Source organism: Tamandua tetradactyla, chromosome 2 (assembly GCF_023851605.1).
Source record: "Tamandua tetradactyla isolate mTamTet1 chromosome 2, mTamTet1.pri, whole genome shotgun sequence".
Lineage (NCBI taxonomy): Eukaryota > Metazoa > Chordata > Mammalia > Pilosa > Myrmecophagidae > Tamandua > Tamandua tetradactyla.
In genome coordinates, this window is record NC_135328.1 from 191,830,558 (window position 1) to 191,858,112 (window position 27,555).

A 27,555-nucleotide genomic window follows, 5' to 3' on the forward strand; every position below is an offset into this window, starting at 1 on the left:
TGGAGGCCTCTGAAAGGTACACATTACCACCCTCCCAGGAAGGGGGCTGGTCCCTTCTCCAAGTCATGTCTGGCCATGGCTGAGGAAGCTGGGCCAGGCTGAGGAAATAAGAGCTGGTGTAAACAAAAGAGGAGAGAGAGGGGAGGTGACAGTCAAGTACATCAGCCACCCAGGGTGCTGCTGGGCACCCCATCCTCTCGCTCTTGCCCTACTCTGTCATCAGAATGGATGCAGGCACCCTTACTTGCCTGGAGACATCTAGGCCAAACCACCCTGGAATCTGCCCAATCTTAGCATGATCTGGAAATGGGTAAGATCCCATCCCATCTCTTGTTAGACCTAAGCAAAGGGGAGAAATAACATTTGGTGAGGCACCTACTATGTGTCAGGCACAGCCCAAGACACATTATATCCGTGAGCATGGCTGTTCGCAAGAATCCCATCAGAGATGGTGATTTCCATTGCACAAAGGTGGAGAATGAGGCTCGAAGAAGTTACATCACGTGCCTGCTTTCATACTGCTAGTAACACAGCAGAGCCAGGATTCAAATGTAGGACTTTCTAACGCCAGAGGCCCACCAGCCATTAGCCTCAACTTCTTAAACCTACTGCCTTTGTGTTTGGTAGCAAGACAGATGATGAACAAGACAGGAAGCCTCTCCAATTGGGCAGACACTTGAGCCAGGAAAGGAAGAATGTCCAGGTAGATGGTAAGTGTCTGCTGTGCTCATCAGGCTCTTGAAGCTTGCACCCTGCTCCTGAGCCAGTCCTGATGTGGGTACAGATTTAACAACTCAGGGCATAGAAGTCACCAGGCCTCCAGGCTATCACCTTGGATCTTGGGTCTAATAGGTGGTAACAGAGACCGCTTAGATTCTGTTGCAGTGAGACTTGTGCAGGACCTGGAGAAGGGTGAATGTGCAAGGGGCAGACCATTGTTTATGAAGGGTGGTCAGGGCTGGTGTGGCAACAGAGATGGAAGGATGATGGTGGGACACCCTTTTACTGAAACTCCTCTGGGGAAAACCATACCTGTGGGGCCTTCTTTTGTCCAAATGTGTGCTTAACACTTCTCTCCACTGAGTAATCTCATACCGGGCCCCAGGAACCTACCTTCATGACATGTCATCATGAGAAGAGTCCCAAGAAGGTACCAGCAGCTCCCAAGTGAATGGGGATAGGGCCACCTGATCCAATCAGCCAGAAACTTAGGCTCACATGATGTTCAGGGCTGCCTTTTTCAGGAGCTATGGATTGAGACCGGTCTTCAAAGGCTTCTAGTGGTCAGGAGAGAGTGGACCTGCCTGACTTAGACTGAGACAGAAAAGGAAGGTTGGTAGGTTCCACTCCTTCCCAGGGCATCCCCTGGAAAGTTGCCAGAGATCCACCACCAGCCGTTGCCATCTCCCCTGCTGCCATCTCCCCTACTGCCATCCCCAGACCTCACCCCATTAAGCTCACTTCAGCATTATGGGCACATTCTCTCCACAGAGGCAGTAAATCCTTACCCAGCAGCCATGCCAAGCAAGCAGCTGAGCTAGGAATGGAAGGAAACTGGCACCCCCAAGCTGCCTCCAGACTTTCCCAAGGTGCCACCCCCCAGCACACAAGATGTCTGAGAGAAAGCCCTCATCCCACTGCCTTCATCCCATCTGCAAGTGCAGCCAGGGGCTCTGTCCTTCAGCACTCCCAGACTCAGACACATGCCCTCCAGAGAGCATTGCATCTGGCAGAAAAACATTTACCTGATGTGGTTTGTGTGGGTTCCCTGGAGCTAACAATTAGCTGAGCCGGGAAGAGCCTTGATAATTTGTTAAGTTTATTGAGTTGTTCTGGGGGAGAAGGAGCATTTGCCCACACTGATTACCAGATTCAACTGTTGCTACATGTGGGACATGTTATCATGAGAACAGTCCCCAAGAACATACCAGAAGCTGCCCAGTGAATGGGAGCGGTGTGAGGGCTGAGGGACCAGAAATGAGAGCATACCATCATGGCAGGAGTGGGCAGTGCCAGGGGACCACCTGCTCACCTGCCACTTCCTCTGCTTTTCTGCACATATGCCCTCTGCTTCCACCAGCAGGACATCATTCATGCATGCATTCAGCAGTATTGATTGAGCCTTTTCCATGTGTCAAGCACTATGATAGGTCTCAAGTAAAGAACTTTGAACCAAGATAGGAACAGCTCCTGTCTTCAGGGAGCTTACAGTTCTGTAGGTGATACAGACCCCTGAAAGACACAACAAGTGCTAGGGTAGAGAAAGTCAAGGAACCATGGGGGAACCCGCCAAAGGGATGGCTTCCTGGAGCTAGTGGCTTGTAGGCTTGAGACCTGAAGGATGAGTTGGAAAAAAGTAAGGGTGGAGCAAAGGAGCAGTTGGCAAGGAGGGGAGTTCTTGATTATTGGTAACATTCAGAACAGATCTCGACTGATCATTTGGCAAGAATGCGGGGGGTAGGATTCATACATAGCTTTGGCATTAGACCTGTAAGACCTCTGAAGTCCTCAAATCTAAGATTATATGATTAGCTGGTTCTCATTCTCCTGATTGCAGCAGGAGATGTAATTAGAAAACATGCCTCACCATTAAAAGCAAGCAGCTGCCATTTATTCCCTCATACATTCATTCATTCACAAAGCATGTGCAGTGAAAATGTTCTTTACCCATCTCTCCCAAAGCAATTTCAGGGATTAGCAGCATGCCCATGGCCTCGGTAGATGTTCCAGCTGCCACCAGACCCTCTTCCACCCCCACCTTCAAGGCCTGAGCTCTTCTGCTCCCACCAGCTGAATCTTGCACTTTCTGAGAATCGGTTGGGTTTATTGCCAGCTCTCTCTGTGCCAGTCATACTTGTTATTGTAATTATGTGATTTAAATTAAACATCACATAAACTGATGAAATATGGCTGTGAAAGGAAATATAGCTGTGTCTATGGAAACTAAATTGAATGCTTTGGAATGACTCCATAATGGAGAATCTCTGAAAAAAATTGCTTCCTAAATATCAGGTGTGAGTGAAGACACCTGCACCCCCTGGATAAGTTCTGTGGGGCAGGGATTTTGTCTGTCTTGCTCACACTGCGTCACTAGTGCCTGGTATGGTGCCTGGCACAAGTAGGTGTTAAGTAAATTTTTGTTGAATGGATAACCTGTACCAAAATTAGAAATGGTGAATGACACTTTATGGGAATAGTGTATAAAGATAGACAATGCAAAGAATGGACCCATAGTCAAAGGAACAGCCTTGGTCCTACATTAAAAGAATCAGTGAAAATATTTTATGTTATAAGGAACTATCTCAGCCGTGAATGTATCCTTTTGCCGTTCCCTTTTAGAAGCTGCTTTTTCACCTTACCAACCAACCTACTCTGTGAGGCTTCTGTGATGTGGGTCAGTAAACTCTTCCTATAATGGGCCAGATAACAAACACTGTACAGGCTATCATCTCTTCTTCTCTCAATTCTGTCATTGTATGAAAGTAGCTGTAGACTATATGTAAATGAATGGGCCTGGTTAGGGATCCGATAAAACTTTATTTACAAAAGCAGACAAGGGCCTTAGTTTTCTGGCCCCTTCTCATTCGTTCTGTGTGCCAACATCATGTTGTGTCACTGGAAACAGTGAACAAAGAAAATCTTGTCCCTGCTCTCATGGAGTGCACTTCTAGTAAAGGGGATGGTCATGTCCAGAGATGATTAGAGTTTGGTGTGTCCAGTACAATGCAGGGGCATGTCCATGCAACGGGAGCACAGTGGAGGGGGCTGCTCCTCACGTGGGGGCAAAAAAGGAGAGGTTGGGGAAAGGAGACATACAGTTAGATTGGTAGGAGGGATAATTTCCCAGGGAGCCAGTTGGGGAAACAGGAACCATTCCAGGCAGAGGAAATAGTACATGCAAAGACTTCGAGACTTGAAAAGTACTTGACATGTTCCAGGACACACGAGACTTTCCATATGGCTGGAGTTGAAGGTGTCATTGGGGAGTGAAGGCAGGAAAGCAGGGCACTTACATCTTGCACTAAAACATTTGGACTTTGTCCTAGAACCAGTGGACCCCTGCTGCAGGCTTGCGAGCAAGGCAGGGACTTGATCAAATCACCTCAAAGTTTGAAAAATGGATTGGAGGCAGATAGCAGATCAGAAGCTGACTCTAGAGTCCAGGTGAGAAATGATGAGATCATAAAGTGGGGAAGACTTGGCCACAGTTTGCCTTGGGGGCGAAGAAGAAGGAGAAGTTAAAGGTGATGGCTGGATTGGGTGATTGGAAAGATGGTACAGATTAAGGGGAGAGGGAACGCTAAGGAGCAGGAATGGCTGGGAGGAATTTTGGTTTGTTCACAGCATAGAAACTGCTTTAGTTTGCAAAAGCTGCCAGAATGCAATAAACCAGAAACAGAATGGTTTTTAAAAAGGGAAATTTATTAAATTGCAAGTTTACAGTTCTAAGGCTGTGAAAATGTCCAAATTAAGGCACCAACAAAGAAAGGGCCAATGAAGTTCGGGGTTTCTCTCAGCTGGGAGGGCACATGGTGACATCTGCTAGCTTTCTCTCCTGACTTGTTTTATGAAGCTCCCTCTGGGGCATTTTCCCTCCTCATCTCCAAAGGTCTCTGACTGTGTGGACTCCGTTGGTTCTGGTTGCTCTAAAGCTTTTACCAAAAATGGTTCCCTATTAAAGGGCTCCAGTAAGCAAACCCACTTTGAATGGGTAGAGACATATCTCCATGAAAACCATCTGATCAGAAGTTACCACCCACAATTGGGTGGGTCACATCTCTACAGAAACAATCAAAAAGATTCCATCCAGCAATACTGAATAGGGACTAAAGGACAAGGCTTTTCTGGGGTACATGATAGCTTCAAATCTGCACAGTAACCAATTCCAAACATATGACAGGTAACTAGGAGTTGAATCCTTATGAGGTGGCCCAGATTGGCACAAATGGGGTAGGTAGTTACTGTTGGAAACAACAGCCTCGGGAGGCTATGGGTTCTCTTTTCAATGATAAGGCTGGAGAATGGAGAGTTCCAGAAACCCATATCCAAAACAGACTTGCATTCATCCTAGACATTCACCCAATTCCTGGAAAATAAATATAAACATCTTGGGATTGTTTAGGGAAAGGGGTTTATTTTGACAGAGCATGAGTCCTAGGGATTTGGTTAAAGGAAAACTGACAGGAAAATCATTTGTGATGAGCTTGAATCTAAGGGCTGAGTCAGTAAAGGTTTGCTTTAGCGATGGAAGATAACTGGGAGGTGGACAGAGAAGCAACAGTTGGCCTTGGTGCTCTTTGCCCGCCACTGACCGGTACTTTTCCAGAAGGGTTTCCCTGATTACATCACGATGTTCTCTCCAGCCCCCAGGAGGAGAGCTGACAAGACAGAAGGGAAGAGGGCTTAAGAATTGGGTATGAAATGGCAAGCACCTCCCACATTTCACATCCACCCAGGCCTACCTCGGGAATGGACAAGTTCCCAAAGTTGCCTTTTTTGTGCTTGGCACTGCCATGCAGAGAGCTTCAACCTTGACTCAGACACAGGTCACTTGCATAGTTTAGTTGAGAAATGACACCCACAGGAGGTTCTCAGGGAGCACAGAAGCCAGAGGGTATTGAGTGGGAAAAAGTGGAAGCTACACAGAAGAGGGAACTTTACAGCTGGACCCTATAGATTACAAGCTTTTCAGGGACCCCCATATCTGGGAGCCACAGCGGAGGCGGCACCCATTGGCAAGTACAGTGCCTTATACACAGGACACGCATAGTGAGTGAATGAATAATGCATGCTTTCCTGAGGATGTCCGTTTCCAGGGATGCTGGGATTTAAACAAAATCTCCTAACATTCCTTTCCCTCCACTTACAATCAGGCAACAATTCCTTGCAAAGTGTCACAGTGATTGTCTCTTATGGGGTGTCTCTTGGCACCCAACATCCTGACTCACCCAACATTCTGACTCTACAAGATGCTTCTTAAGAAGAGATGCTTTTCATGAAGTCTACTCTGAGCCCACCTAGTCCCAGGAGAAGGGCTTAGAGCTTTCTGCAGAGAAACCCAAAGCTACTTTTCCCATAATGAACTACACACATTAGAAGGAGGGATTTTTTTTTTATCCTCCCCAAGCCAGATCCCATTAATGAAGCCCCATTTAACGGAAGTCAATTTACCAAAAAGAAAAAAAAAATGGAGTGTAATTGCTTAAATGCATTTTATGTTGTACTGCAATCGCAATTTCCTGCGCAAACTTGGAATTCCCCAGGCCCCCCACAGTGAAGTTAATGTGGACAGAAATGTTTGAAGGGGAGAATTTCTCTTTGTGTTTCTCTCCTTTAATTATGATTCTAAGAGAGAACAAAATTGAAGAGAATCCTGGAGGGAGGAAATAGGGGAAGAATAAGAATTCAGCGTCAACAGTTGCACTGTTCTCCTTCATCCTTGCATATGTGTGCCATGTAATGCAGTGGCTGAGTGCATAGGCTCTGAGTTAGACTGGGTTTGCATTCCTCCTCTGCCACTTAATAGCTGTGTGCCCTTGAGCAAGTTTCTTAGCCTCTCTGTTCAGCCAGAAAAGGGCATAAAAAGAACGGAAAAAGACTTAAAGAGCAGCAAGCTTAAAGACAGAGAAGCACAAAAGAGCACTGTGTGTTCCAGTACGTGTAAGCTGTTCTATTTGGTGAACAGTGTGTGCACTCAGGGAAGGAAGGCAGTCAGGGGTCAGTCAAGGAAGGCTTCACTGAAAAGGTGACATTGAGCAGGTGAGTTAGTTGGAGGCTGGTAGAAGAGGCAGTGTAGCAAGCAGAGGAAATGCCAAGTGCAAAGGCCCTGCGGCAGGTACACAGCTGGCCAGTTTTGAACAGCAAGAAATCTGCATGACTGAAGCATAAGGAGAAGAGGAGAAGAGGTGATGGGACACCAACTCCTTTAATGTTTTGAAGATCATAGGAAGGAGTTTTACTCTGAGAATGGGAGCCATTGAAAGTGTGCTTTGTTTATTAAGTCCATTAAGGCAAAATTTACATACAATGAAATGCACTCATTTTAAATGTATAGTTCTTTGGAGCTTTGGCAAATGTGAACACTTCCATATACAACCATCTCATTCAAGATAACAGAATATTCCCAACACCCCAATCCCTACCCCCACCTTCACCTCCAGCCTTGGCAACCACGGCTCTGCTTTGTCTTGCTACAGATTCATCTTTTCTCTAGTTTTATATAAATGACACCATGCAGTAGATCCTCTTTTACTGCTCAGCAGTAATGGTTTGAGATCCATCCCTGTCGTTGCACGCACCCGTTTTCTCTTGTTTACTGGGGGGTTTGAGCAGAGGTACAACAAGATCTCTATGGCAGAGCTTGATTCCATTATCTTGTAAGCTCCCAATTCTTGGATAAATTCCAAGAAATTCTCAGCTGCTCAACAATTATGCTTAAAGAGGCAGGGGTTGGAATTAACAGGAGGTGAGTAAAGGTGTGGGAGAAAAGGGAGGCGAGACGTGTCCTTGGGTCTCTCCAGGCTGTACTAGGGCAGGTGAAAGTGATGGGTCCTACCCCAGCAATGGTGGGGAGCCTCGCTGACTTCCCTGAGGTCGCAGTCCTGGTCTGCAGAGATAATATTGATCATTAATCTCCTCCGGCTCTTGGGACCCCATCACCTTCCTCTCATTCCCTTTCACAATAGAGTCTTTGGTTCTGAATTATTCAGGTGAATCCCCCTATGTCTACTTCCCTTACATAAATAACCTCCAGGCTTTGTCATTGAGATAGAATTGAATTTGGCCTGGAGGGGAAAAAAAAAAAAAAGAAACACCTCAAGACTGTTTGTGGCTCCTTAGAAAACTTAAATGACTCAGACTGCAATAAACTATTTTAAATGGGATTTGGTGAAACACCGTAATTGGTTTCTATAATAGCTCTTACCATAGCTATATAGGTTATATTCCTGGAGTTTGGCATGTCAGCATTTTCATTATAGGAAGAACTCAGTTTTGTAGGGTGCGTAGACCAACTATGTTGGATCGCTTCCATTTGGTACTCCAAACCCGTCCTGCTTGGTGCCTAAGGAGACTTAACCTGGGACTGCCTCTGTGTGCTCCTTTGCCCTCAGGCTTCCAATTGGGTTCCATCAACAGGAGCACCAGCAGGAGATGAGAGGAGGAAGAGGGAAGAGAGTGAATTCAGGGTATTCGTTCCTTGCTCCCTCCTGGTGGGACTTTTCCCAAACTGGCGGATGATCTGGGTCCTATAGGGTGGTCCTTTCCACACAGCCTCTCATTTAGGGGTAACCATTTCCTCTCTTCTTATTTGAGTGTGCCACCTGTTTTCTGCTGGGACCCTGGCATGCCAGCTTTGAGGTATTATGTTAGGTGCCATTTACCTAGGGTTTACTATCTGCCAGGGTCTGTGCTAAGGTGGTTTTATTTTTTTAAGAGAAGTTATGGGATTACAGAACAATCATGTCTGAAATCCAAGATTCTCATTTACCACCCTTTTATTAGCAGCTTGCATTGGTGTGGACTGTGTTACAATTGACAAAAACACATTTTACAATTTACCATTAACTATAGTTTATGGGATAAACCGTAGGGTCTATTGTTTGTGCATTGTAGCTCCATGGAGTTTTAAAAATATATATTATTTCCTTACCATATACACAAGCTAACCTTTCCCCCTTTTCATCACCTTCAGATATAGACTTCAGTGCTGTGAATGATGTGGTAGGTGCAACATTGCTGGGTCATTTTGTTATATTATCTCGTTTAACCCCGGCAAGCCTTTGAAGGAGGGGTCATTAGTCTCCCCATGCTGTAGATAAGGTCCCTGGGTCACAGACAACCTGAGATCACACAGCTGAGCACTCCAGAGCCTCAGCTTCCTCACCGCTAGGTTCTGCTGCCCCATTTGAGGAGTCATCTTAGGGACACACACGCACAGGCAACTGAATGATAACTTGAACGAAAAACAGTGACATCGCAGAGAAAATTAAAGGAAAACTATGCTTATTGAACTAATACATGCCAGATATTGGACTAGACTCCTTCCCATAAGGTCGCTCACTTATCCCCATGAATTCTTCAGGGTGACGTTATTCTCCTTCCAAGAAGGTTCAATTAACTGGTAGTAAGTAGTGAAGTCTGAATCTGAACCTAAATCTGTGTGGCTTCAAAGTTAAGGAGAGTGGGAGACACTTTCCTGGGATATGGCACTCGAGAGGCTTCCTGAAGTTGCAGGCCTGGGGGTGCCCATGAGAGAGTTACCTATAAGCAGTATTCCAGGCAGAAGGGGCAAAACCCTAGAAAAGGGCGAAGGCAAGGACACTTAGGAAATGTTGATAGGGTGCAAACATGGGAATGGAAGCAGGTAGGAATGGGGAGAGATTTAGCCAGATTAACAGGAAGCATTGGGAGGTTTAGCCCCCTCATTTCTATGCAGGGAGGAAGAGAAGGAAGACATGGAACTTCTGGCCAGCTAGGAGGTCAAGTCTAGAGGAGAGGAGGTGAGAGGGAATTCCTGGGGTGCATGGGAATGAGGTTTGGGGCACCAGAGGTGTAGCCTGGTGCCATGGAGAGGCCGAACAGAGGGTTGGCCAAGCAGAGTCAGGTTGTAAAATTTGGAAGGCCAGTCTTGGGTAAGTGCTGGGGAGCCACCAAAGATTCTCACACCCCAAGCAACCACGAGAGGAAAGATGTGATTGACCTGGAAGCCAGCTTGAGATGGCAGTCCACCAGGAGGCTAGGATGGCGAGGGTAAGAGATGCCTTGCATCCAGGCAAAGCAGGAAAGGCAGCCAGTTTGTAGAGACCATGAGAGGATGCAGCTATGGTCAAAGGAACTTGAGCAGCAGCGTTCCCCCACGCACCGAGCCAAGAGTGGGGGTCATGGAGAGGGCTGGTTGGCTGGAACCCAAAGGGGTTAGCCTAAGTGGGGTTAGCCTAAGTGGGGTTCAAGACAGGAGGGAGGGGGCCCCCAGTAGGGGTTGGGAGAGAACCTTGGGAGGCAACAGGGGCAGGGGTAGGAACCGGAGACCAGGGGCCTGGTGAGTGGCCTCAACACAGGCTCTTACCCAGGTGAAGGACACACTGTGTGTTGGGATGCCCAGGCCCTGACTCATGGAGGCTGGACCACTGCTCAAGGGGTCGGAGCTAGAGGATCTGCCCCATCCTCTCAGTCTCTCAGGAAAACACAATAGTGGGGGGACGCCCAACCCGTTGCTGGGTTGAGTCCCACCAAGCCAGCCTCATGCGGCTCAGGCCTCAGGTTCCTGCTACAGGAGCTGGGCGGAGGCCCAGGCAAGCAGGGGAAGGAGGGAGACTCCTGGATGCCCCGCCCCTGCTGGCCCCTCTGCAGCCGGCCGCTGACCCCACGCTGCTTCCTGTCCCCGCAGGTTCACCGGAGCCAGCCTCCCGGCGCCCGTCATCAGCAGCAAGAACTGGCTGCGGCTGCACTTCACATCTGATGGCAACCACCGGCAGCGCGGCTTTAGCGCCCAGTACCAAGGTAAGCAGGGCCCGGGGCCCGCCACACTCCCCGGGGGGTCCCTGAACATGACACCCGGAAAGGCCTGTCCTGGCCTCACACTGGGTCAGATGTGGCTTCAGGGCATCCTCGCCGCCTCCTCTGTGCCACCCAAAGGTCTGCGAATCTGCATCTGTGCATCTGTCATTGTGGCCTGTCGCCCAGAAAGAGACAATCCTCTGATTGCGTAGTCCAAGTTCAGGTTAATTGTAGCAGCCGATGCTCACCGAATGTCCTCCAAGAGATCCCTGACACGCATCAGCTCATTTAATCCTCATCCCTCCCGAGGGAGATAAATACTGTCACCATCTCCTTTTTATGGGCAAGGAAGCTGAGGCTCAGAGACATTAAGCCAAGTGTCCAAGGTTATCTGAACTCCTGTCCTAGAGGCCACTCTCTTAACCGCCGCACTTTAGCCCACTCCAGGAAAAAGTGGGACAGCCACCCACATTTCAGCTGTTTCTCATTTTATCTAGAACACGCATATATGAAAAGCAGAGGCAAAAATAACATTAGGGAACACGTCGATGCTCCAACCTGTAAAGAGAGATCAGACCCAGGATAAAATCTGCACAGGAAAGGCTGGTGAGAATTGCAAGGAATCAGGTTCCTGCTCTAATAATGAAGAATTTCCTAACCACAAGACCTGCCTATGTAAAGGGTGTGAGGTCGACCTCAGCAGCAGGTCTCTCTGCACCACTGGAAGAAATCGAAACCTCTATTGGATGTGTGGGAATGGGTGACTACATTCTTCTTTGATCTTGAGTTTATTTGAAGTATACAAAATTTATAGAAATAAACACCACCAGAGGTTGACCTCATGACGTTCTCGCGAAGCCCTTAATTATTATCCATCACAAATCAATGTTGGTTTTGTGCGAGCTTGTCTAGTGCACTAACTACAAGTAAGTGCCCTGGTGAATACAAAAAAGAGTGGGCTTGTATTTCAGTGTGGTGAATCAGCATGTGTAGGAACAACTATAATGCAGGCCAAATAAAGTGTGCAAAGCGAAATCTGAGCATTGCTAGGGTATGCTGGGGAGGAAGAGGCTGATTCCAGGAGGACAGCAATCGAAGGTTTCCAGGGAAGATCTTGGCAGCTTGTTCCTCTCAATTCTACCCATCGGGGCACCAAGGCCTAGGGGGCTGCTTGTCCAGGCCACGGCTGCTCAGAGGCCTGCCCATCTCGGAGGTAGCACTGAGCAGAGCTGAGTCCCCGCCCCCTGCCATAAGGCCTCTGGGGCCGGGGCTTTCTAGCTGGAAACTGGGATAAAAGCAGCGCTGGAGGTAGAAGCATTGCCTTTTAAATCGGAACCTTTTATGAATGGCCTCATTTACTTAGCCTTGGGTAGCCGGAACACATTTGAAATATTTAAAAAATAAACAGGAAACCAACTTGGCATGACAAGCTTAACAAAGCTGTGCCCTGAGAGCTCTCCTGGAGACATTTTTCTGCTACTGAGCTGGGCCTTTCTTTATGTGAGGCACCTGTCTGAATCTTCCCGTCGTGTTTTCCAAAATAGAAACACAGAGATGAATGCTATAATTTCATCTGATTAAATAAATGCTGGTGTTTCGAATATTTCAGTGACTGAGGGCCCATTCATCATTGTGTTAGGTTTAGGTTTGATGCCAAACGATGCACAAGAAGAACCCAGAACAGACCATAAAATCCCTAGGGTGGGAACACGCAAGGTTGTACACCTACTGTGTGCAGGTCCCGTGCTAAGCACTAGATATGCATTGCCCCCATTGGAGCCTCCCAACATCACACAGTCCTTTTTATTCCCATTTTTCAGCTGAGGAAACTGAAGTTCAGAGAGGCTGATTAGTCCAAAGATCACACAGCCTGTAAGTGGCAAAGCTCGAATTCATTTGCAGGCCTATGAGAGTCTTTCTGCAAACTCACGGGGACCTTTTTTCCTATCTTTCCGTTTCTATTCAACTGGTAGCTTTTAAACTTTGTTTTGTTACTCTCATCTCACAGTAAAAAAAAAAAAAAAGAAGTCATCACAACCCAAAACACACATGCATCCATAGAACTAAAAGGAAAGTTCACCACATGGTATTTATCCTTACTGCCCGCAATGTGCTGTGAAATTTTCTTTTCCATTTTTTAATGCTAGTTGCAACCTTCAAATTGATTATACAAGCCTGTAACTGGGAACAACCCACAATCTGAAAATCAGTTTTAGTTGTGAACTTCTTGAAAGCAGATGCTATCTTATCCTGCTCTCAGTCTTCCTTATCACAGCCCAGAGCTGACTTTTACATGTTAGCGTGTACCAGCATTTACAGAGGGTCTTCTGTAAATGTTGACATTTATCAGTGGATTGGCTCCTAACAGCAATACTGTGAAGTGGATACTGTTATTGGCCTCATTTACAGATGCGGAAAGAGAGGCTCAGAAAGGGTCTGGAGCTGACCGATATGTGTCAAAGCCAGCGTTCATCTGGATCTAGCATGCTTAATTCCTGTGGTATATGCTGCTTGAGTTAATAAGTGGTTCTCCCCTGAGACCTTTTTTAGTTTTTTCCAAACAGAGGGTGCAGGGTTCGAGGATGCACGATGTTCATTTAGTAACTCAGTAGATAAGTCTAAAGCAGGGTCTCCTAACCTCAGGACTATTGACATTTTGAGGCTGGATAATTTGTTGTTCAAGGATAGGGGATGGGGGCTGCCCTGTGCATTGTGGGATGTTTAGCAGCATCCCTTGTCTCTGCTCATTAGATGCCAGTAGCAGCTCTCCCATTCCCCTGCCCTATAGCAACCAAAAAATATTGTTTGTAATATTCCCAGATATTGTCAAATGATCCCTAGGGACAAAATATCCCTGGCTGAGAATCCAGTGGCTGTAAAGGAAAGAAAACTCTGAAGCCCTTAAGACCAATCTAAGTTTTGCTGCTTGCAGATGCAGTCCAAAAGAGAGGTAGAGATGGGTTTTCACCAGGGACCCATCAGGAGGCAGAAGACCCGGCTTTAACTGAAGAGGATTTAGTGAAGGGATCATTTACAGAGATGAGGATAGTGTTAAAGGTAGCTACGAGAGATGGCCAAGCCCCAGGAACTAGCCAGCAGGGAGGCCTTTACCACCACTCACTTGAAGGGGTCAGGGAAGGGAGTGCAAGAGCCGGAGCTGTGGAACAGGGCTGCCTGGCAGGGCTGTGTCCTTGAGGAGCCTGGCCACTATCAACCCACAGTACAGGAAAGAGACAGGAATAGGGATCAGTACCCAGTGCAGCAAGGAGATAGGAACAGGGACCAATGCCCAGTGTCGCCTCAAGAATCAGTACCCAGTGCAGTAGTCTTCAGTTCCCCTTCCCTCCATTGGCCAACCCAACTGGAAGCCAGAGACAAGGAAACCAGGTGGTGTGGTCCACAGAAGCCATCCTCTGCACTGCTCTATGCCATATGGGCTCCTTTGCTCTCTAACAGTCCTGAGAAGTCAGCCTCTGGGGGTGCACAGCACAGCAAAGACATTTGAAGAACGAATCTGGAGGCCCAAACTGAGAATCATCAACACAAGATCAGTTTCACCTGTGCTCAGGTTTATGGCATTAGAGTGTCAAGTAATTTATGGCCCTTCGGAGCCAATAATTACCAATTCCTAATTGTATTGATGGATTTTTCCCCCCAGAGAAGCAAGAAATAAATTAATGAATTAAAAGATAACCCGTAACACAACACATTATGTTTCTGTCTCAAGCCAAACAGACTTGAGGTGTGTTGGCGGCCAGACCCAATTTTGACTAATACCACAGGATATCAGATACCTGTGCACTAGCTGGCTCTGCCTCTAGCTCATTGTGGGAAGGTGTGTTATTCTACTCTATTTAACAAATATTTTTTGTGTAATGTTACTACATGACAGCATAAAAAGTTGAACACAACAAGGCCAATCTCTGCTCTCAAAGAGATTCAAAGACAGCAACAGACATAAATCTATAACTTCTGTATAGTGTGATAAGAGCTATAATTGAGGCTTGATTCAGAGTTCTAGAACTAGAGAGATAAAAGAGCAATTAATTTTGCCCAAGGGGCTTAAGAATAGCCAAAAAAATGGAAGTGACTTTAATGTGGGTCTCAAAAATAAATCCCACAGAGACTAGGAAGAAGCATTCCAGGAAGTAAAGCCACAACAAGAAATGTGAAACTGGTAGATCTGAAAAACCACAAATATTTATTTGCGTCTAGAGTAGGGGTCTGTAAATACAACCCATGGGCCAAATCCCACCCTCTGCCTGCTTTTGTATGGCTCTCGAGCTAAGAATTTTCCCTTTTTAAATGGTTGAAGGAAAAAATACCAAAAGGACAATATGTCATGATGTCATGACACATGGAACTTGTAATTCAGATTTCAATGTCTATAAATAAAGATTCATTGAACACAGCAATGCTGATTTCTATGAGCATTATCCAAGGCTGCTTTAGAGCTACAATAGCAGAGTTGGGTAGTTTGGGACAAAGACGAATGGACTGCAAGCCTAATTAATTTATCATCATGTCCTTTATAGAAAAAAATAGATGAGCTCCAAGCAAAGGTGAGGGGTCACTAGTGAGTCCTGAAGCTGGAAATTAAGGTAGGGGTTGGGCTGTGAAAAGCCTTGGTAAGGTTGGACTTGACTTTTGGATGATTATAAGTCATCAGAAGTTTAAGGTGGGAGATGGAATCATTTTAAAAAGATCTCTGACTGCTCTAGAATGAAAACAGGGGAATGGGTTAAGACTCTCTGAGAATTAGAAGATGATGAGGGCTGGAGTTTAGTCAGAGGGGAGGAAACAGACACAGTTGAGAGATGTCCTCAGTAAATCATACTGGACTCAGTGACTAGTTAGATTTTGTGGGGAATAGAAAGGAGTAGGAGTCAAGAATGAATCCTACATTTCTAGCTTGACAAAACGGGCAAAAATGATAATGTTGGCCAAGATGGTATGGGGAAGAGATAGATGGAAGATGAATTTTGCTTGGGACATAGATTCTGGGATGTTTGGCAGACACTAGGGGCTGAGGGATTGTCTAGTAGTCAGTTGGATGTTCTGTGGGTGGGTAGCTGAGGTAAGAAATGGTCTGGGCTGGAGTTAGAGATGTGAAACGTTGGTGACAGAGTAGAGGCTGAGACCATCGCTCCACTCTTTGGTTAGGGGCCTTCCCATGTGTGTACACAGAGTGTGGGCCTCAAAAGAGTACTTTTCAGAATGAAATCCTTGGAGGCCAAAGCGTGTTCCCCCAGCAGCTGGTCTGTTAGGGACTGAGTTGGGAGAACTCCACTTCAGGTCTCTACCCACACTTCACCCAGAGTATTCCCACTTTGATCTCGTTTGCTCAGTGGGCATTTACCTAAGAGTTCGTTAAAAGGATAGATTCTTGAAGCTAACGTGTTTGGCAACCACAGAACTTAAAAGTTTATTAAGATTCCTTGCCATTTGGGAAGGCCAGTTGTGGAGTAATCAATTCTTCCGCCTCCAGGCAAGGAATATTTCAGTCCTGCTCAAAGTATTAAATGCTTCCTTGGTTTATTTCCAGCCTAAAGGAATGACAGTGAGAAGGACCTTTTTCAAATACACCCAATGTCTGATAATCACTATTGATGAGGGACTTACAGGGCTGTGAGAACAATACCGTTCACCCCTAACCTTCTCTGTAGAGGGGGTAATATTAACCCTCTAGGGTTAATATGGAAAGTTTAAAGAGAGCCTTGTAAAATACCTGGCACACGGAACCCTCTACTCTCACATCCCACTGCTCATCTAGACTCCCTGTTACATGGTGAAACCCTTGAGCAGTGAGGAGGAAATGGCAGCTGGGGCCCCTCCTCAGGCATGTGTCTTTTTTTTTTTTTTTATTAAAAAAAATTAACTAACACAACATTTAGAAATCATTCCATTCTACATATGCAATCAGTGATTCTTAATATCATCACATAGATGTATGATCATCATTTCTTAGTACATTTTCATCGATTTAGAAAAAGAAATAGCAAGACAACAGAAAAGAAATAAAATGATAATATAGGGAAAAAATAAAAATAAAAAATACAAAAAATATATTAAAAAACAAAAACAAACAAACAAAAACTATAGCTCAGATGCAGCTTCATTCAGTGTTTTAACATAATTACAATTAGTTAGTATTGTGCTGTCCATTTTTGAGTTTTTTATCCAGTCCTGTTGCACAGTCTGTATCCCTTCAGCTCCAATTACCCATTATCTTACCCTATTTCTATCTCCTGATGGTCTCTGTTACCAATGATATATTCCAAGTTTATTCTCTAATGTTGGTTCACATCAGTGGGACCATACACTATTTGTCCTTTAGTTTTTGGCTAGTCTCACTCAGCATAATGTTCTCTAGGTCCATCCATGTTATTACATGCTTCATAAGTTTATCCTGTCTTAAAGCTGCATAGTATTCCATCGTATGTATATACCACAGTTTGTTTAGCCACTCTTCTGTTGATGGAGATTTTGGCTGTTTCCATCTCTTTGCAATTGTAAATAACGCTGCTATAAACATTGGTGCGCAAATGTCCGTTTGTGTCTTTGCCCTTAAGTCCTTTGAGTAGATACCTAGCAATGGTATTGCTGGGTCGTATGGCAATTCTATATTCAGCTTTTTGAGGAACTGCCAAACTGCCTTCCACAGTGGTTGCACCATTTGACATTCCCACCAACAGTGGGTAAGTGAGGCACGTGTCTTTTGCTTCTCACTCTGACCTGATGACAATCATGCGATGCCGAATTCTAGCTCAGCCCTGCTGTCTCTCTCACTCTCTCTCTTGTCAAGGCAACCCTGGTGACCAAGAAGTGGAAAGTAGTCCACATGAAGACCTTCTAGAAGTCCCGCACTGAATCTCAGTTGTCTGCCGAATGAACTTTTCCATTTGAAATGATTCACTGAGATGCTTGAGGCTTTTTTGGAGTAACAAGCTGAAGCTTCTGTTTTCCACATGAACATGCTGCATTCTTATTTGTGACTTATCTGCAGACTCAGACCAGGCCAAAGTGCCTTCGGCATCCTGTGGTCCAAGCTTTGACTCTTTTGTCCCCTCTTGTTGGTCTGCTGAGCTGCCAACCTTTTTCCAATCTCTTTTCCAGGTAAGGGGTCCCCAGAGGACTCTGGAGGAATTATAGGTTTGTGGCTACCAGACTCGGTAGCCCAGGGCCAAGAGGTCACAAAGCCAAGCTTCTGCATTCAAGCAAAAGTGAGCCTATTACCTCTGGATCAGCAGAAAAGACTGCAGCCGTCCCCTCACTTACCAGTTTCCTAGTATAGCCCATACCTTTGGCCAGGGGATGAATTCAGAGCACATATTCTGCTAATATTTGGTTATCCATTCAGTCATCAAATTGTTATTGGGCACGTTCTATGTGCCTTGATTTGTGTTTGTCATAGGATTCGCGCGCCATGCCAAGGCAGAGGAGGACAGAAAGGATGTTCCAAGTAGAACGCTATTGCAAAGTCAATTGAAACCAATAACTGATGGTTTTACTGATGGCCTTAAACCTTTCTTGACCAGCTGACATCTCTGGAGTTGTTAGTGAAGACCACTACACAGGCTGCTAAAAATGACAAAGCACTATTTTCAGATTTAGAACATTCTACCCCCACCATACCGCTTCTGCTTTTACTTCTCATCTAGCATGCTAGCTCCTTCTCTTCTTTAGGAATTCCAGTGACCATAAATTCTACTAAGCTACTTAGCTGATAGAGAAGCCACACCAGCAGCATCCAACAAAGCATTTCTTAAAATCTTTGTTGGGTTGATGATTCTTTTTTCCACATAAAATCTCCAAGTATGCCACATAACCAACATCGGAGGGGCCTTGCATAATTTTTTCAATTGCCAGTGATCCTTTCAACACCTGCATTAGCCAGAATTTTTAATGTTCTTTTGATTATTTCTATATCACATTTGTTGCCCTTCCTTAGCTGGAGCAGTGATTCCAAAGCAACAGAACAAAGCACCCAGACCGATGCCTTTTTCAGCAGTAGCTCATGCAGCATTTAGTGAGTCTGTGATTATTTCTTTCCATTCTCTTCTGTGTCACTTTTCCCACCATTCTTCTGAACAGCTCTTCCATCTGAAAGTTTTGCCAGATGTTCATTTGGGTTTTCTTTTTCACGGCCACTAGCAGTAACATCTAACTACTTAATGATTTCTTGAATATGTTTCTCAATTTGTGTCTTGTCACTTTTTCCTTATAAAGATGTGCATCACCTTTGGCCATAATAACCTTTACAACTTTTCCTAAGTCATGAAAATGAACTTCTTCAAGATTTTGGGTCAGGCCCTCTTCTCCAAACAGTGTACCATAGTAGCAATATCAATGTGGGCTATTTCTATATCACCAAAATCTGGAGCTTTGATTACTATAACCTGAAATTTTGATTTTATCCTATTCAAATTAGTGTGCTGGGGGCATTTTCAGCAATTATGACCTAAGACTTTCAAGGGAATTGGTCCTTTCCAGAGTGGATACAATGGGCTGGATATTGGAAACCTTGAGCGTCCTGAATTTCATGTTGTTAAACTTTTGATGTGTTGTTCAAGTGGAGAGAGATAATCTTAATTAAATTTCATGCCTTCAACTTCTAATTCATCATTCAATGTTGTTCTCTCCTTTCCTGTGATGACACCCTTCTAAGTTTCATGATTACCGCAGAAATGATATTCCTGATTTTTCTGTCTCCATTTGCAGAAATTGTTGCAAACTGAGCAATTCTTCAGGGGTGGTCACGGGTTGAGGTTTCTTCCTACGTTCAGCAATTATAGCATCAAAACACAGCCTCACACCTATTCTAATGTCCACTGGCTTAACACCTCTGCTAGTCTTGAAGCCTCCTGATCAAGCATGTAGTACTGAAGAAGTGGTGGAGCTGGCAGTCTCTTCGTTTGTATATTGGAAGCATCCTGATCAAGTCCGGTGCCAAGAGTCTTGTATTCATTCTTTAAGTCAACTGCCCTGGCAACATACATGTCAAGCATTGTTACTTTGAGTTTTCCCTACCTCTGTTCCATAATACAGTTTTTCCCTTTGTAATGGCCACAGTGTCTTCTATAAGGTCTATTCCTTGGAGCATTAGCGTTTGGGCATCTGCACAGAAATTTACATCTTTGGCATAAATAAGAATGAGGCCCTGGACACTGGTCTCATGTGGCAAAGGACTGTGGGAACCAAAGCATTTCTGCAGAGCAGGTAGCCCAGCAACAGGGGAGGACCTTAGCAGTGAGGGACAGAGTACAAGGTGCACAACCAAAAGGTATTTATTAAGAAGGAAGAGGGGATCATATTTCACTGTTCAAAAGATCACCCTCTATAACAGCTTTTAAGATAGGTTAAGTGGCGATGAACCAGTGAACAATAATCCAAGCAGAAGAGGATGGATTTAGGGCATGAGTGGCATAGAACATTGAGGAGAAGGATACACACTGGAGAAACTTTCTAAGGTTGTACAAATAGGATTTGCTGAAGGAGGAGGTGCTGGAGGAGGGAAGGTGATGGTCCATCCAGCAGCACAGCCACAGTGGAGGGGAGCCTGAATCCATTGAGCTGACAAGAGGCTGCAGATTCCATCCTTTTCTGGACTCCCAGAGCCTAAGAGACAGGTTAGGCCTCCCTCTCCTCTCTTCTTCCCTAACAGGTCTTTGTCTTCCATTAGCTCAGCCAAATAACTCATGTTGCAGACTGAAGAGGCATTTGTATTGCCAGATTCTTCCAGCTAAATGTGTGCCATGTGTCCCGCTAACCTTTATAGCAGTGGGGAAATGTCTTGTAATTAACCAGAATATAAAGGATAAATGGAGCAGCCTGGCAGTCTCCTGTAGTGATTATCATTTGGAGGAGATGAATGTACCTAGTAAGATTTCCATCAACCAGTTAAAGCCAACACTCTTCTCTGGGGAGTCCTGACTTTGCTCACATGTAGTGCAAATTCATGCTTATGTATATGCATTAATTATATTTTGTATGAGAATATTTTTAGCCATGTATGCACATGTGTACAAATGCATGTCTGCTGGTGCACTTGTTATAGACACAAATGCACATGTATTCATGGATTTGTGCACATGCACGTGTGCATTAAGGGTTGTGCATTTGAGTGTAGCCAAATCCATGGAGTCAGCCTCAGGCTGCATTAATGGTTACAGAATTCTCTTTTCAGAGACCAGTGCTTCAGGGTAATATCATTAGCAGATGACAGTATGAATTATTGACATTATGTTATGAATAAATGAATGAATATACAAACATGAACAAGATACATCCCATGCTGCTTTGTCTGTCTGCTGGATTTGTCCTTCATTTCTGGGTGGATCTGTTAGTACACCACTGTGGCGATCTAAAGGGGCCCTGCCCTTGCTCTTGGACCTTCACATCCTGCTCTGCCCTGATCTGCTCAGCTAGCTCTTCTAGACAGTTCACTTCGTGGTTGATTTCCGATGGTGCTTCACATTCCGTGAGCTCTCCCTCCCACTGGTCAGACTGCTTGAAAAATCAATTAGTGATATGAGATTCAGAGTGTGACTGCTTTCCTGGATGGCTCAGAAACTGAGGCCCAGTCAAACAGTGGAGGTGGTTTCTTGATAGTAACTTCACTTTTGCATCACCAGTGATGAGCCTTGCCTAGAGCTTTACTCCCAACTAAGGGGACTTTCCTGCCCCATGGGTCAGAGGTCATGATGGTGTGGCCAAGTGAGCCTGGGTGTCCATCTCCTCCCTATTAGAAATTGTGCTATTTGGTAGGAAACTGTGCTGCCTAAATCACTGTGGCCCCTGAATTTCACAAACTAATGTGATGAGGACAGAGACCAGTCCATGGATACTGATGTGTGTCTGATGGCTTCATGGGGCCCACAGACAATATGGGAATAGGTGATACCATCTACACCAGCTCAAAGCTTATATGCAAACACAAAGTTTATATGTAGAAAAAGGATCCCACTCCAGCTTTGCAGGTTCCTTCTCATTCAGTTCTCATCATTGAAGCAAACCCCATCCTAGGGTAAGTAACAAGAACTAAAAGGGGAAAGTGTTAGTTCCTGCTTTGGAGGCATGATGGCATAATCTGCCACTAAAAGTGGCCCCATGAATATTAAACCCTGACAGTCCTTCCTTGGGGAAGAATGAGTAAAGAGGATGGACACAGAAATCATAAGTATTCCTTCCTGGGCGCTGAGCAGGGGACTCTTCCTTAATGCAATCTTGAGACAAGAGGGAGAAGGACTCCCTCATAGCAAGCTCTTCATGTCTTTCCAGGTCCCACAGTCTCCCATCAGAATTTATAAGGAAAACGCAAATAGCATTCACCCCCAAGAATGACATCCATTGTGTGCTGACCCCTTTCTCTGCCCCATCCTCTAGCGGACACCAGAACCTGAACCAAGGGAATTGTAAAGATTCTTCCATCACCTCTTACTTCTTGGCCAGGTGCCTGAGCCATCTCTGCAGACCAGATCTCAGATGGCTGCCCTGGATCATAGAAACCCCCAACCTATTCCTGCCCCAGTGCTGGATTATCAGAGTGAAGAGCTCAAACTTTTTTCATGGTGCCGGAGCTGCTCCTGTTCTCCTGGGGATGGTTGAATGGAAGGGATTTTTTTCCCCTGCTGCACTATATTAGCTAGGCTTGAATAATGTATGTTTCCCTCCTAATGCCTTCTGTTTGATAATGGGTCCACGTTAGTGCTCATTGGACATTTTCCTGCTGGATGCACATGAAGAGTAATGCACATTTATAAAAGGGGGTTGAATGCATGTTGGGAAACAGGGACTCTGGATGTAACTGAATTTTCTCAGGCATTCTGCTTAGATAGTGACTTACTGGGAGACAAACCCGTGGAGAGACTTTGACGTAGGCAAAGTGGGGTGACTGCAAGACTACCCCTTTGTGCAGTTTATCACTGTGGGGTTTGGATTTGATGCTTTATCTTCCCGAGCCTTCGGGCCTGAGCTGGGAAGGGAAGCAGATGCTCAGGAAGGCTGACCATGCCTCTGGGAATTGTTTCGGGGCAGTTCATAGGAGAAGCAGCTCTGACTCTGCTGGAGAGCATGTCTGCTGCTTGGCTGTGTGACCTACAGCAAGTCGCCCAAACCACTTTGAACCCCGATTTTATTATTTTTCACTTGGGCATGATAATTACCAGTCAAGGATATTGAAAGGCCTAAATGAAGTGATTAGTGAGAGCCCTCTATTTGCCATGCAAATTAACAAAACAGACAGAAGTTCCTTACCTTCATGGAGCTTACATTCCAAGGGAGGTGACATTAGATTAAACAACTAAGTAAATGATGTAGTATGTTAGAAATTTAGAAAGATAAAGTAGGGAAGGGGTTGGGAGAGCTGGGGTTGGACATGCAGTTTTAAATGGAATGGTCAAGGGAGGCCTCAGTGAGGAAGGGGTATTTGCACTAAAGCTTGAAGGATAAAAGAGAACAAGTCATATGACTCTCTGGGGGCTAATGGGGGGAGGGGGAGCATTTTAGGAACAGCCAGGCTGAAGTAGGCACAAGCCTGGCATTTTGGAAGAACTCCATGTAGTAGAGGAGAGTGACTGAGGGTTAGTGATTGAAGATGGGTTCAGAGGTCACAAGGAGGGTAGATTGTATGGTCCATTTTAAAGACTTTGGCTTTTACTCCAGGGGATAGGCTGCCTCTAAAGAGTTTTGAGCAGAGACCTAGTTTTAGGTCTCATAGGGATGCTGCTATGTTTTAGCAGCATCCCTCTGGCTCTTGTGTTGAGAATAGATGATACAGAGGCAAGGGTGGCAGATAGAAGGTCATGGTAGACTTAATAGAGTGTAGTGATAGACATAGGAGTTGCAAGAAGTAGCTCAATTTGGGATATATTTGGAAGGATTTGCTGATGGATCATGTGTGGGTAAGAGAGAAAGAGATGAGTCAAGGATGCTGATTTAAATAAAGAACTAGTGAGAGCTCAGTGTAGGGCCTTAGGAAGGGCCTTGTCATGGCTGTTGTTGCCATCACTGAGCAGCCTGAGCAGGGCTGGTCAACAGGAAGGGTCTGGCAGGGAGATGGCATACACAGGGGAGCTGGGATGAGGCAGGTGCACCAAGGCACATGACCTCTTAGAGACAAGGTGAGGTTCGTGGAGGCCAGTAGAATGCCTAGGGGAGCATGGCAGTGAGACACACAGGAGGTTGACGGGTACAGAGCAAATAGCCTTTAGAATTGTAGCATTCTGGCTCTGGCACCCTTTCTATGCTGTTTGCCAATGTCCTGAAGAGCTGCAGACTGGACTTATAGCAATGGGGGCAAAGCCCAATTCAACCCAGCAGGCATGCACCTGAGCCAGGCTCCATCTCCCAGAGACCTGAAGGGCATACGTCCCCCAACTCACACAGGCCCAGTCTCGGCACATTTGTTCAAGCCATTCCTTCCTACCTTTACACACATAGAAGGTCCTCCTTTCCTCCCTGCATCTCCAAATCCTAAATCCATTAAGCCAAACATCACCTCCTTGATCAAGCCCACACTATTCTCTTCTGGTTCCTTCATTTGATGAATAGTTATACAGCAATTACGCTGCACCATAGTCATTATTACTGGGTGCTGGGGCTATAACAAGGGGCCAGATAGATGAGGGTCCTGCTGTCATGGAAAGACACAGACAATAAACAAGGTAGCAAACAAATAATATGGGAAAAGCTGGCTGGAGATAGAAATCTGTGTGGTGTAGGGCCCTGGAAAGAGCTTGATATTTTGAGACAGACTTCAAGCCCTAATGCTATCACTATGGACTGTGATTCCCTGGACAAGTTGCATAATTTCTTTGGGACTCACTTTACTCATCTGCAAAATAGGATAAGAATAGCTACCTCATAGGTTTATGTTTAGTATTAAAACGTGGCAGTAAAGTACCTAGCAAAGTGTATGGCAATAAATGCCAGTTCTCCCACCTACTCTTCAAATTCCCCCTCCTTTACACTTGATTCCATGCTATCTTTCTTTAGGTGTTATCTTGGCACAGAGTCCTCAAATACACATTAGGTATAGAGGCTTGGACAGCCCAGCTAACTCCAGACCTCTCCTACTGGCAATGACAAGAGTCCAGAGGAGCCCTGTTCTATCTAATGATTGTCAAGAAAATGCTGCATAAAAAACTAGCCCCAAATTTAGTGACTTACAAAAAGAAAAAAAAAAAATCTTATGGATTTGCAGGTCATCTGAGCATCAGCCAATTTGGGCTGGACCTGCTCCCATGCCTGGGTAGGTCAGCTGATCTAGGTGGGCTCAACTGGGCCGATGGGCTCTGCATATCTCTCACCCTCCTGGGACCAGTCATGCCTACTCACAAGGATGGCAGAGATGCAAAAGGGCAAACCTCAGGGGGCAGATGCATTTCAAGCTTTTGGACAAATTTTCAATGACCAAAACCAGAGTCAAGAGATGGGGAAATATATTCCCCATCGTTAATGGGAGGAACTGAAAAATCACATTGCAAATGAGGTGGATACAGGGAGGGGTGGAAACTTGGGGCCATCATCCAACCATCACACCTGGCCAGGGCTAGTTCAGACACTGGGCAGGGCTGAAGCTGCAGGGGAGCAGAACTGCAGAGGATGGGCTGCGGGACTTCACAGATTCGACACTCCATAAGATTTGCTGAGGAGTACATTGGATTCAGTAGTTCTAAAGGTGAAATCTCAGACACCTAGGAGATGCCAATGGAGGAGTCCCAGAGCCTCTCAAAGCACACCAAGTTGGAGGCCACCTCATCTACCCACCCCAGAAGGCCTGCGTGGTGGTAGCTGTTCCTCCACATCTGAGATTTTCCTGGATTTGGGTGCTACTTTTGGGATGTCACTGCCCAGAGGAGCTCCTGGCTTTTGTCCACCATGGAATGTCCCAAGCGCAGAGAAGGGAATCAAGTTGGGGATCCCAGCCTCTGGTCACAGACAATAAGTTAAACTCCTTTTCCTCTTCCTCTCTAGTCAAGAAGCAGATCGAGTTGAAATCTCGAGGTGTGAAGCTGATGCCCAGCAAAGATAACAACCAGAAGACATCTGTGTGTAAGTGCCCACCCGCCTGCCCACCTGCAGGGCCTCTCTCTCGAGCTCAGACCCGCTGGCGCTGTGACTGCGGGAGACCAGATGATGCTGTAGTGATTTTTCTTCAACCTGCTTCCCTCCATCCTGGGCTCTGCACGTGCAAAGGCCAACTGGCCGCTGGCGAGGGGGCCTGTCCTTTGCCTTCTCCTCCTCCCCCCGTGCCCCTCCTTTTTTCTCTGTCTCCCTCACTTCCCATTCTGACTGCACTCCAGGGAGTCATTACTGCTACATTTCTCTCTTTATTTTTCCTTTTGACTCACTTCCACCTGCTAAGACACTCCTTTTCCCGGCTCCTCTTCTGGGAGCTGGCTAGCTCAGTCTGGGATCTTAGGGGCTGCAGCATGCCAGTCCCAGTTTCCAAGGCCAGATTAGGAAAGGGAGGGAGGGAAATGCCCTCTTCAGGCCTAGTAACCTCCTCCAGGGCTCCCTGAATCTGGCTGGACAAAGAGGAGAAGATTGGAGTGTAGGGGGTCCTGCCTCTTGGGTGGGTGGGGCAGGGCTGGGGTTTCCCTTCTTGGGTACGGGAGGGTGATCTCTGTGGAAACGTGTTCCTGCTACTAGCATTTGTTAGGTTAAAAGGGGTCCAGTGATGGGGGGCAGTCTGGAATGTCACCCCCAAAATACTTGTTGGAAGCCTGCTGAGGGGCATCTGAAGAGGGGCACAGAAAGGGGTATGGGAAGATTTGGGGCCCCCAGAGGGCAGGACTGGAATGCAAAGGAGATTTTTCCCAGAAACCCTCTGTTGTCATTCTGGGGGAAATATAGGGAGCCTTTCTTGGTCCCCTAAATGACCAAGATCCTGGTTTTACCTTTTCCTTCCCTTTCTTTGCCCTCTCCTCACCTCTCATCTCCTTTTCTCTCTGTCTCTAAGACTCTTCTCCTTCTTTCCCTTTTTCTTCAACCCCCTTCCTCACCCTCTCTGCTTCCCTTCTCCTTCTTTCCCTCCTTCCCTTATTGTGCCTGCATCACTCCTCCTTCCCCAAACCCTCCTTGCATCCTTCACTTCCATGTGCTCACTTCTCTTGAGATGCTAAAAATGCTTATTGAGGAGAAACGGAGAGCAGCCCCTGGTTGTTCTAAGCTCTGCCCTGATGGGTGTGCTGGGGAGTGAGGCTGGGGGCAGAGATGGAGACTGGATTGGATGTGGGGGGTTTATCTGGTCTCAAGTACTCGGATTGGAGATGGGTACAACCAAGGACAGTGTCTCTAGGCAGCCTGACCCCAGGGGACTGGATGGTAGAGGATGGCTAGGAGACCCTGTGGGCCTCTGCACTTTACTAGAGAATTGGGGGCTAGGCATAGGCCACACACCTGCAGAGAAAATGAGAAACCTGGCCTGGAACTCACAGTCTCTTTCTTTCTGTGGCCTCAGGAGATCTGATGAACCATGGAAGACCTGGTTTAATTTCAAAGAGTTACACTAGAGCCATGGTCATACTTTACAGAAATACCCTTTAGCTAGGGGACTGAGTTTTTATCCAATTGTTCTCAGTAGCTGTGATACCTCAGGCCCTAACCTTTTAGTTTTACATCTGTAGAATGGGGGTACAAACCCCTAGCGTGCTTTCCTCCTAGAGGTGCTGCTGAATCTAAGAAGGGCCTTCTTGATCTAAGACTCTAAGAGGTCCATGAACATCTGAAAAATTGCATGTAAGGTGTGTAGTATATTTTTCTGTGGAGAAGTTCCATGGTTTTCACTAGCTGCTCAGAGATGTCCATAACTCCCCGCCAAAAGTGAAGAATCCCTATTCTAACAAAACAGTGCATAAACTCTTTGAAAAAGCACACAGAGTCTACCAATGAGGTGCTAGTCTCTGTCCTAAGGTTTCCCCAGGAGGAATGGGTCTATGGCTCAGGCCACCTCAGAGGCAGGTATGCCAAATATCTGCAGGTGTCTGTCCCTTTGTGTTCTGGCCAGATTCCCTGTGGACAGGTGTCCTGAACTTCAGGGAATCATGAACCACC

At 46.0% G+C, this 27,555-nt stretch overlaps 1 protein-coding gene and 1 pseudogene across 1 annotated transcript in view; one reads left to right on the forward strand and one right to left on the reverse strand.

Moving 5' to 3' along the window:
- CSMD2 (CUB and Sushi multiple domains 2) overlaps window positions 1-27,555 on the forward strand; it is a 609,437-nt gene that overhangs the window by 255,563 nt on the left and 326,319 nt on the right. The window contains exons 6-7 of the mRNA XM_077150390.1: window positions 10,388-10,500; window positions 25,474-25,551. Of these exons, the coding sequence (XP_077006505.1) occupies window positions 10,388-10,500; window positions 25,474-25,551 (191 nt within the window). The remainder of the gene's footprint in view (window positions 1-10,387; window positions 10,501-25,473; window positions 25,552-27,555) is intronic.
- Window positions 18,155-22,758, reverse strand: LOC143654882 (60 kDa heat shock protein, mitochondrial pseudogene; annotated as a pseudogene).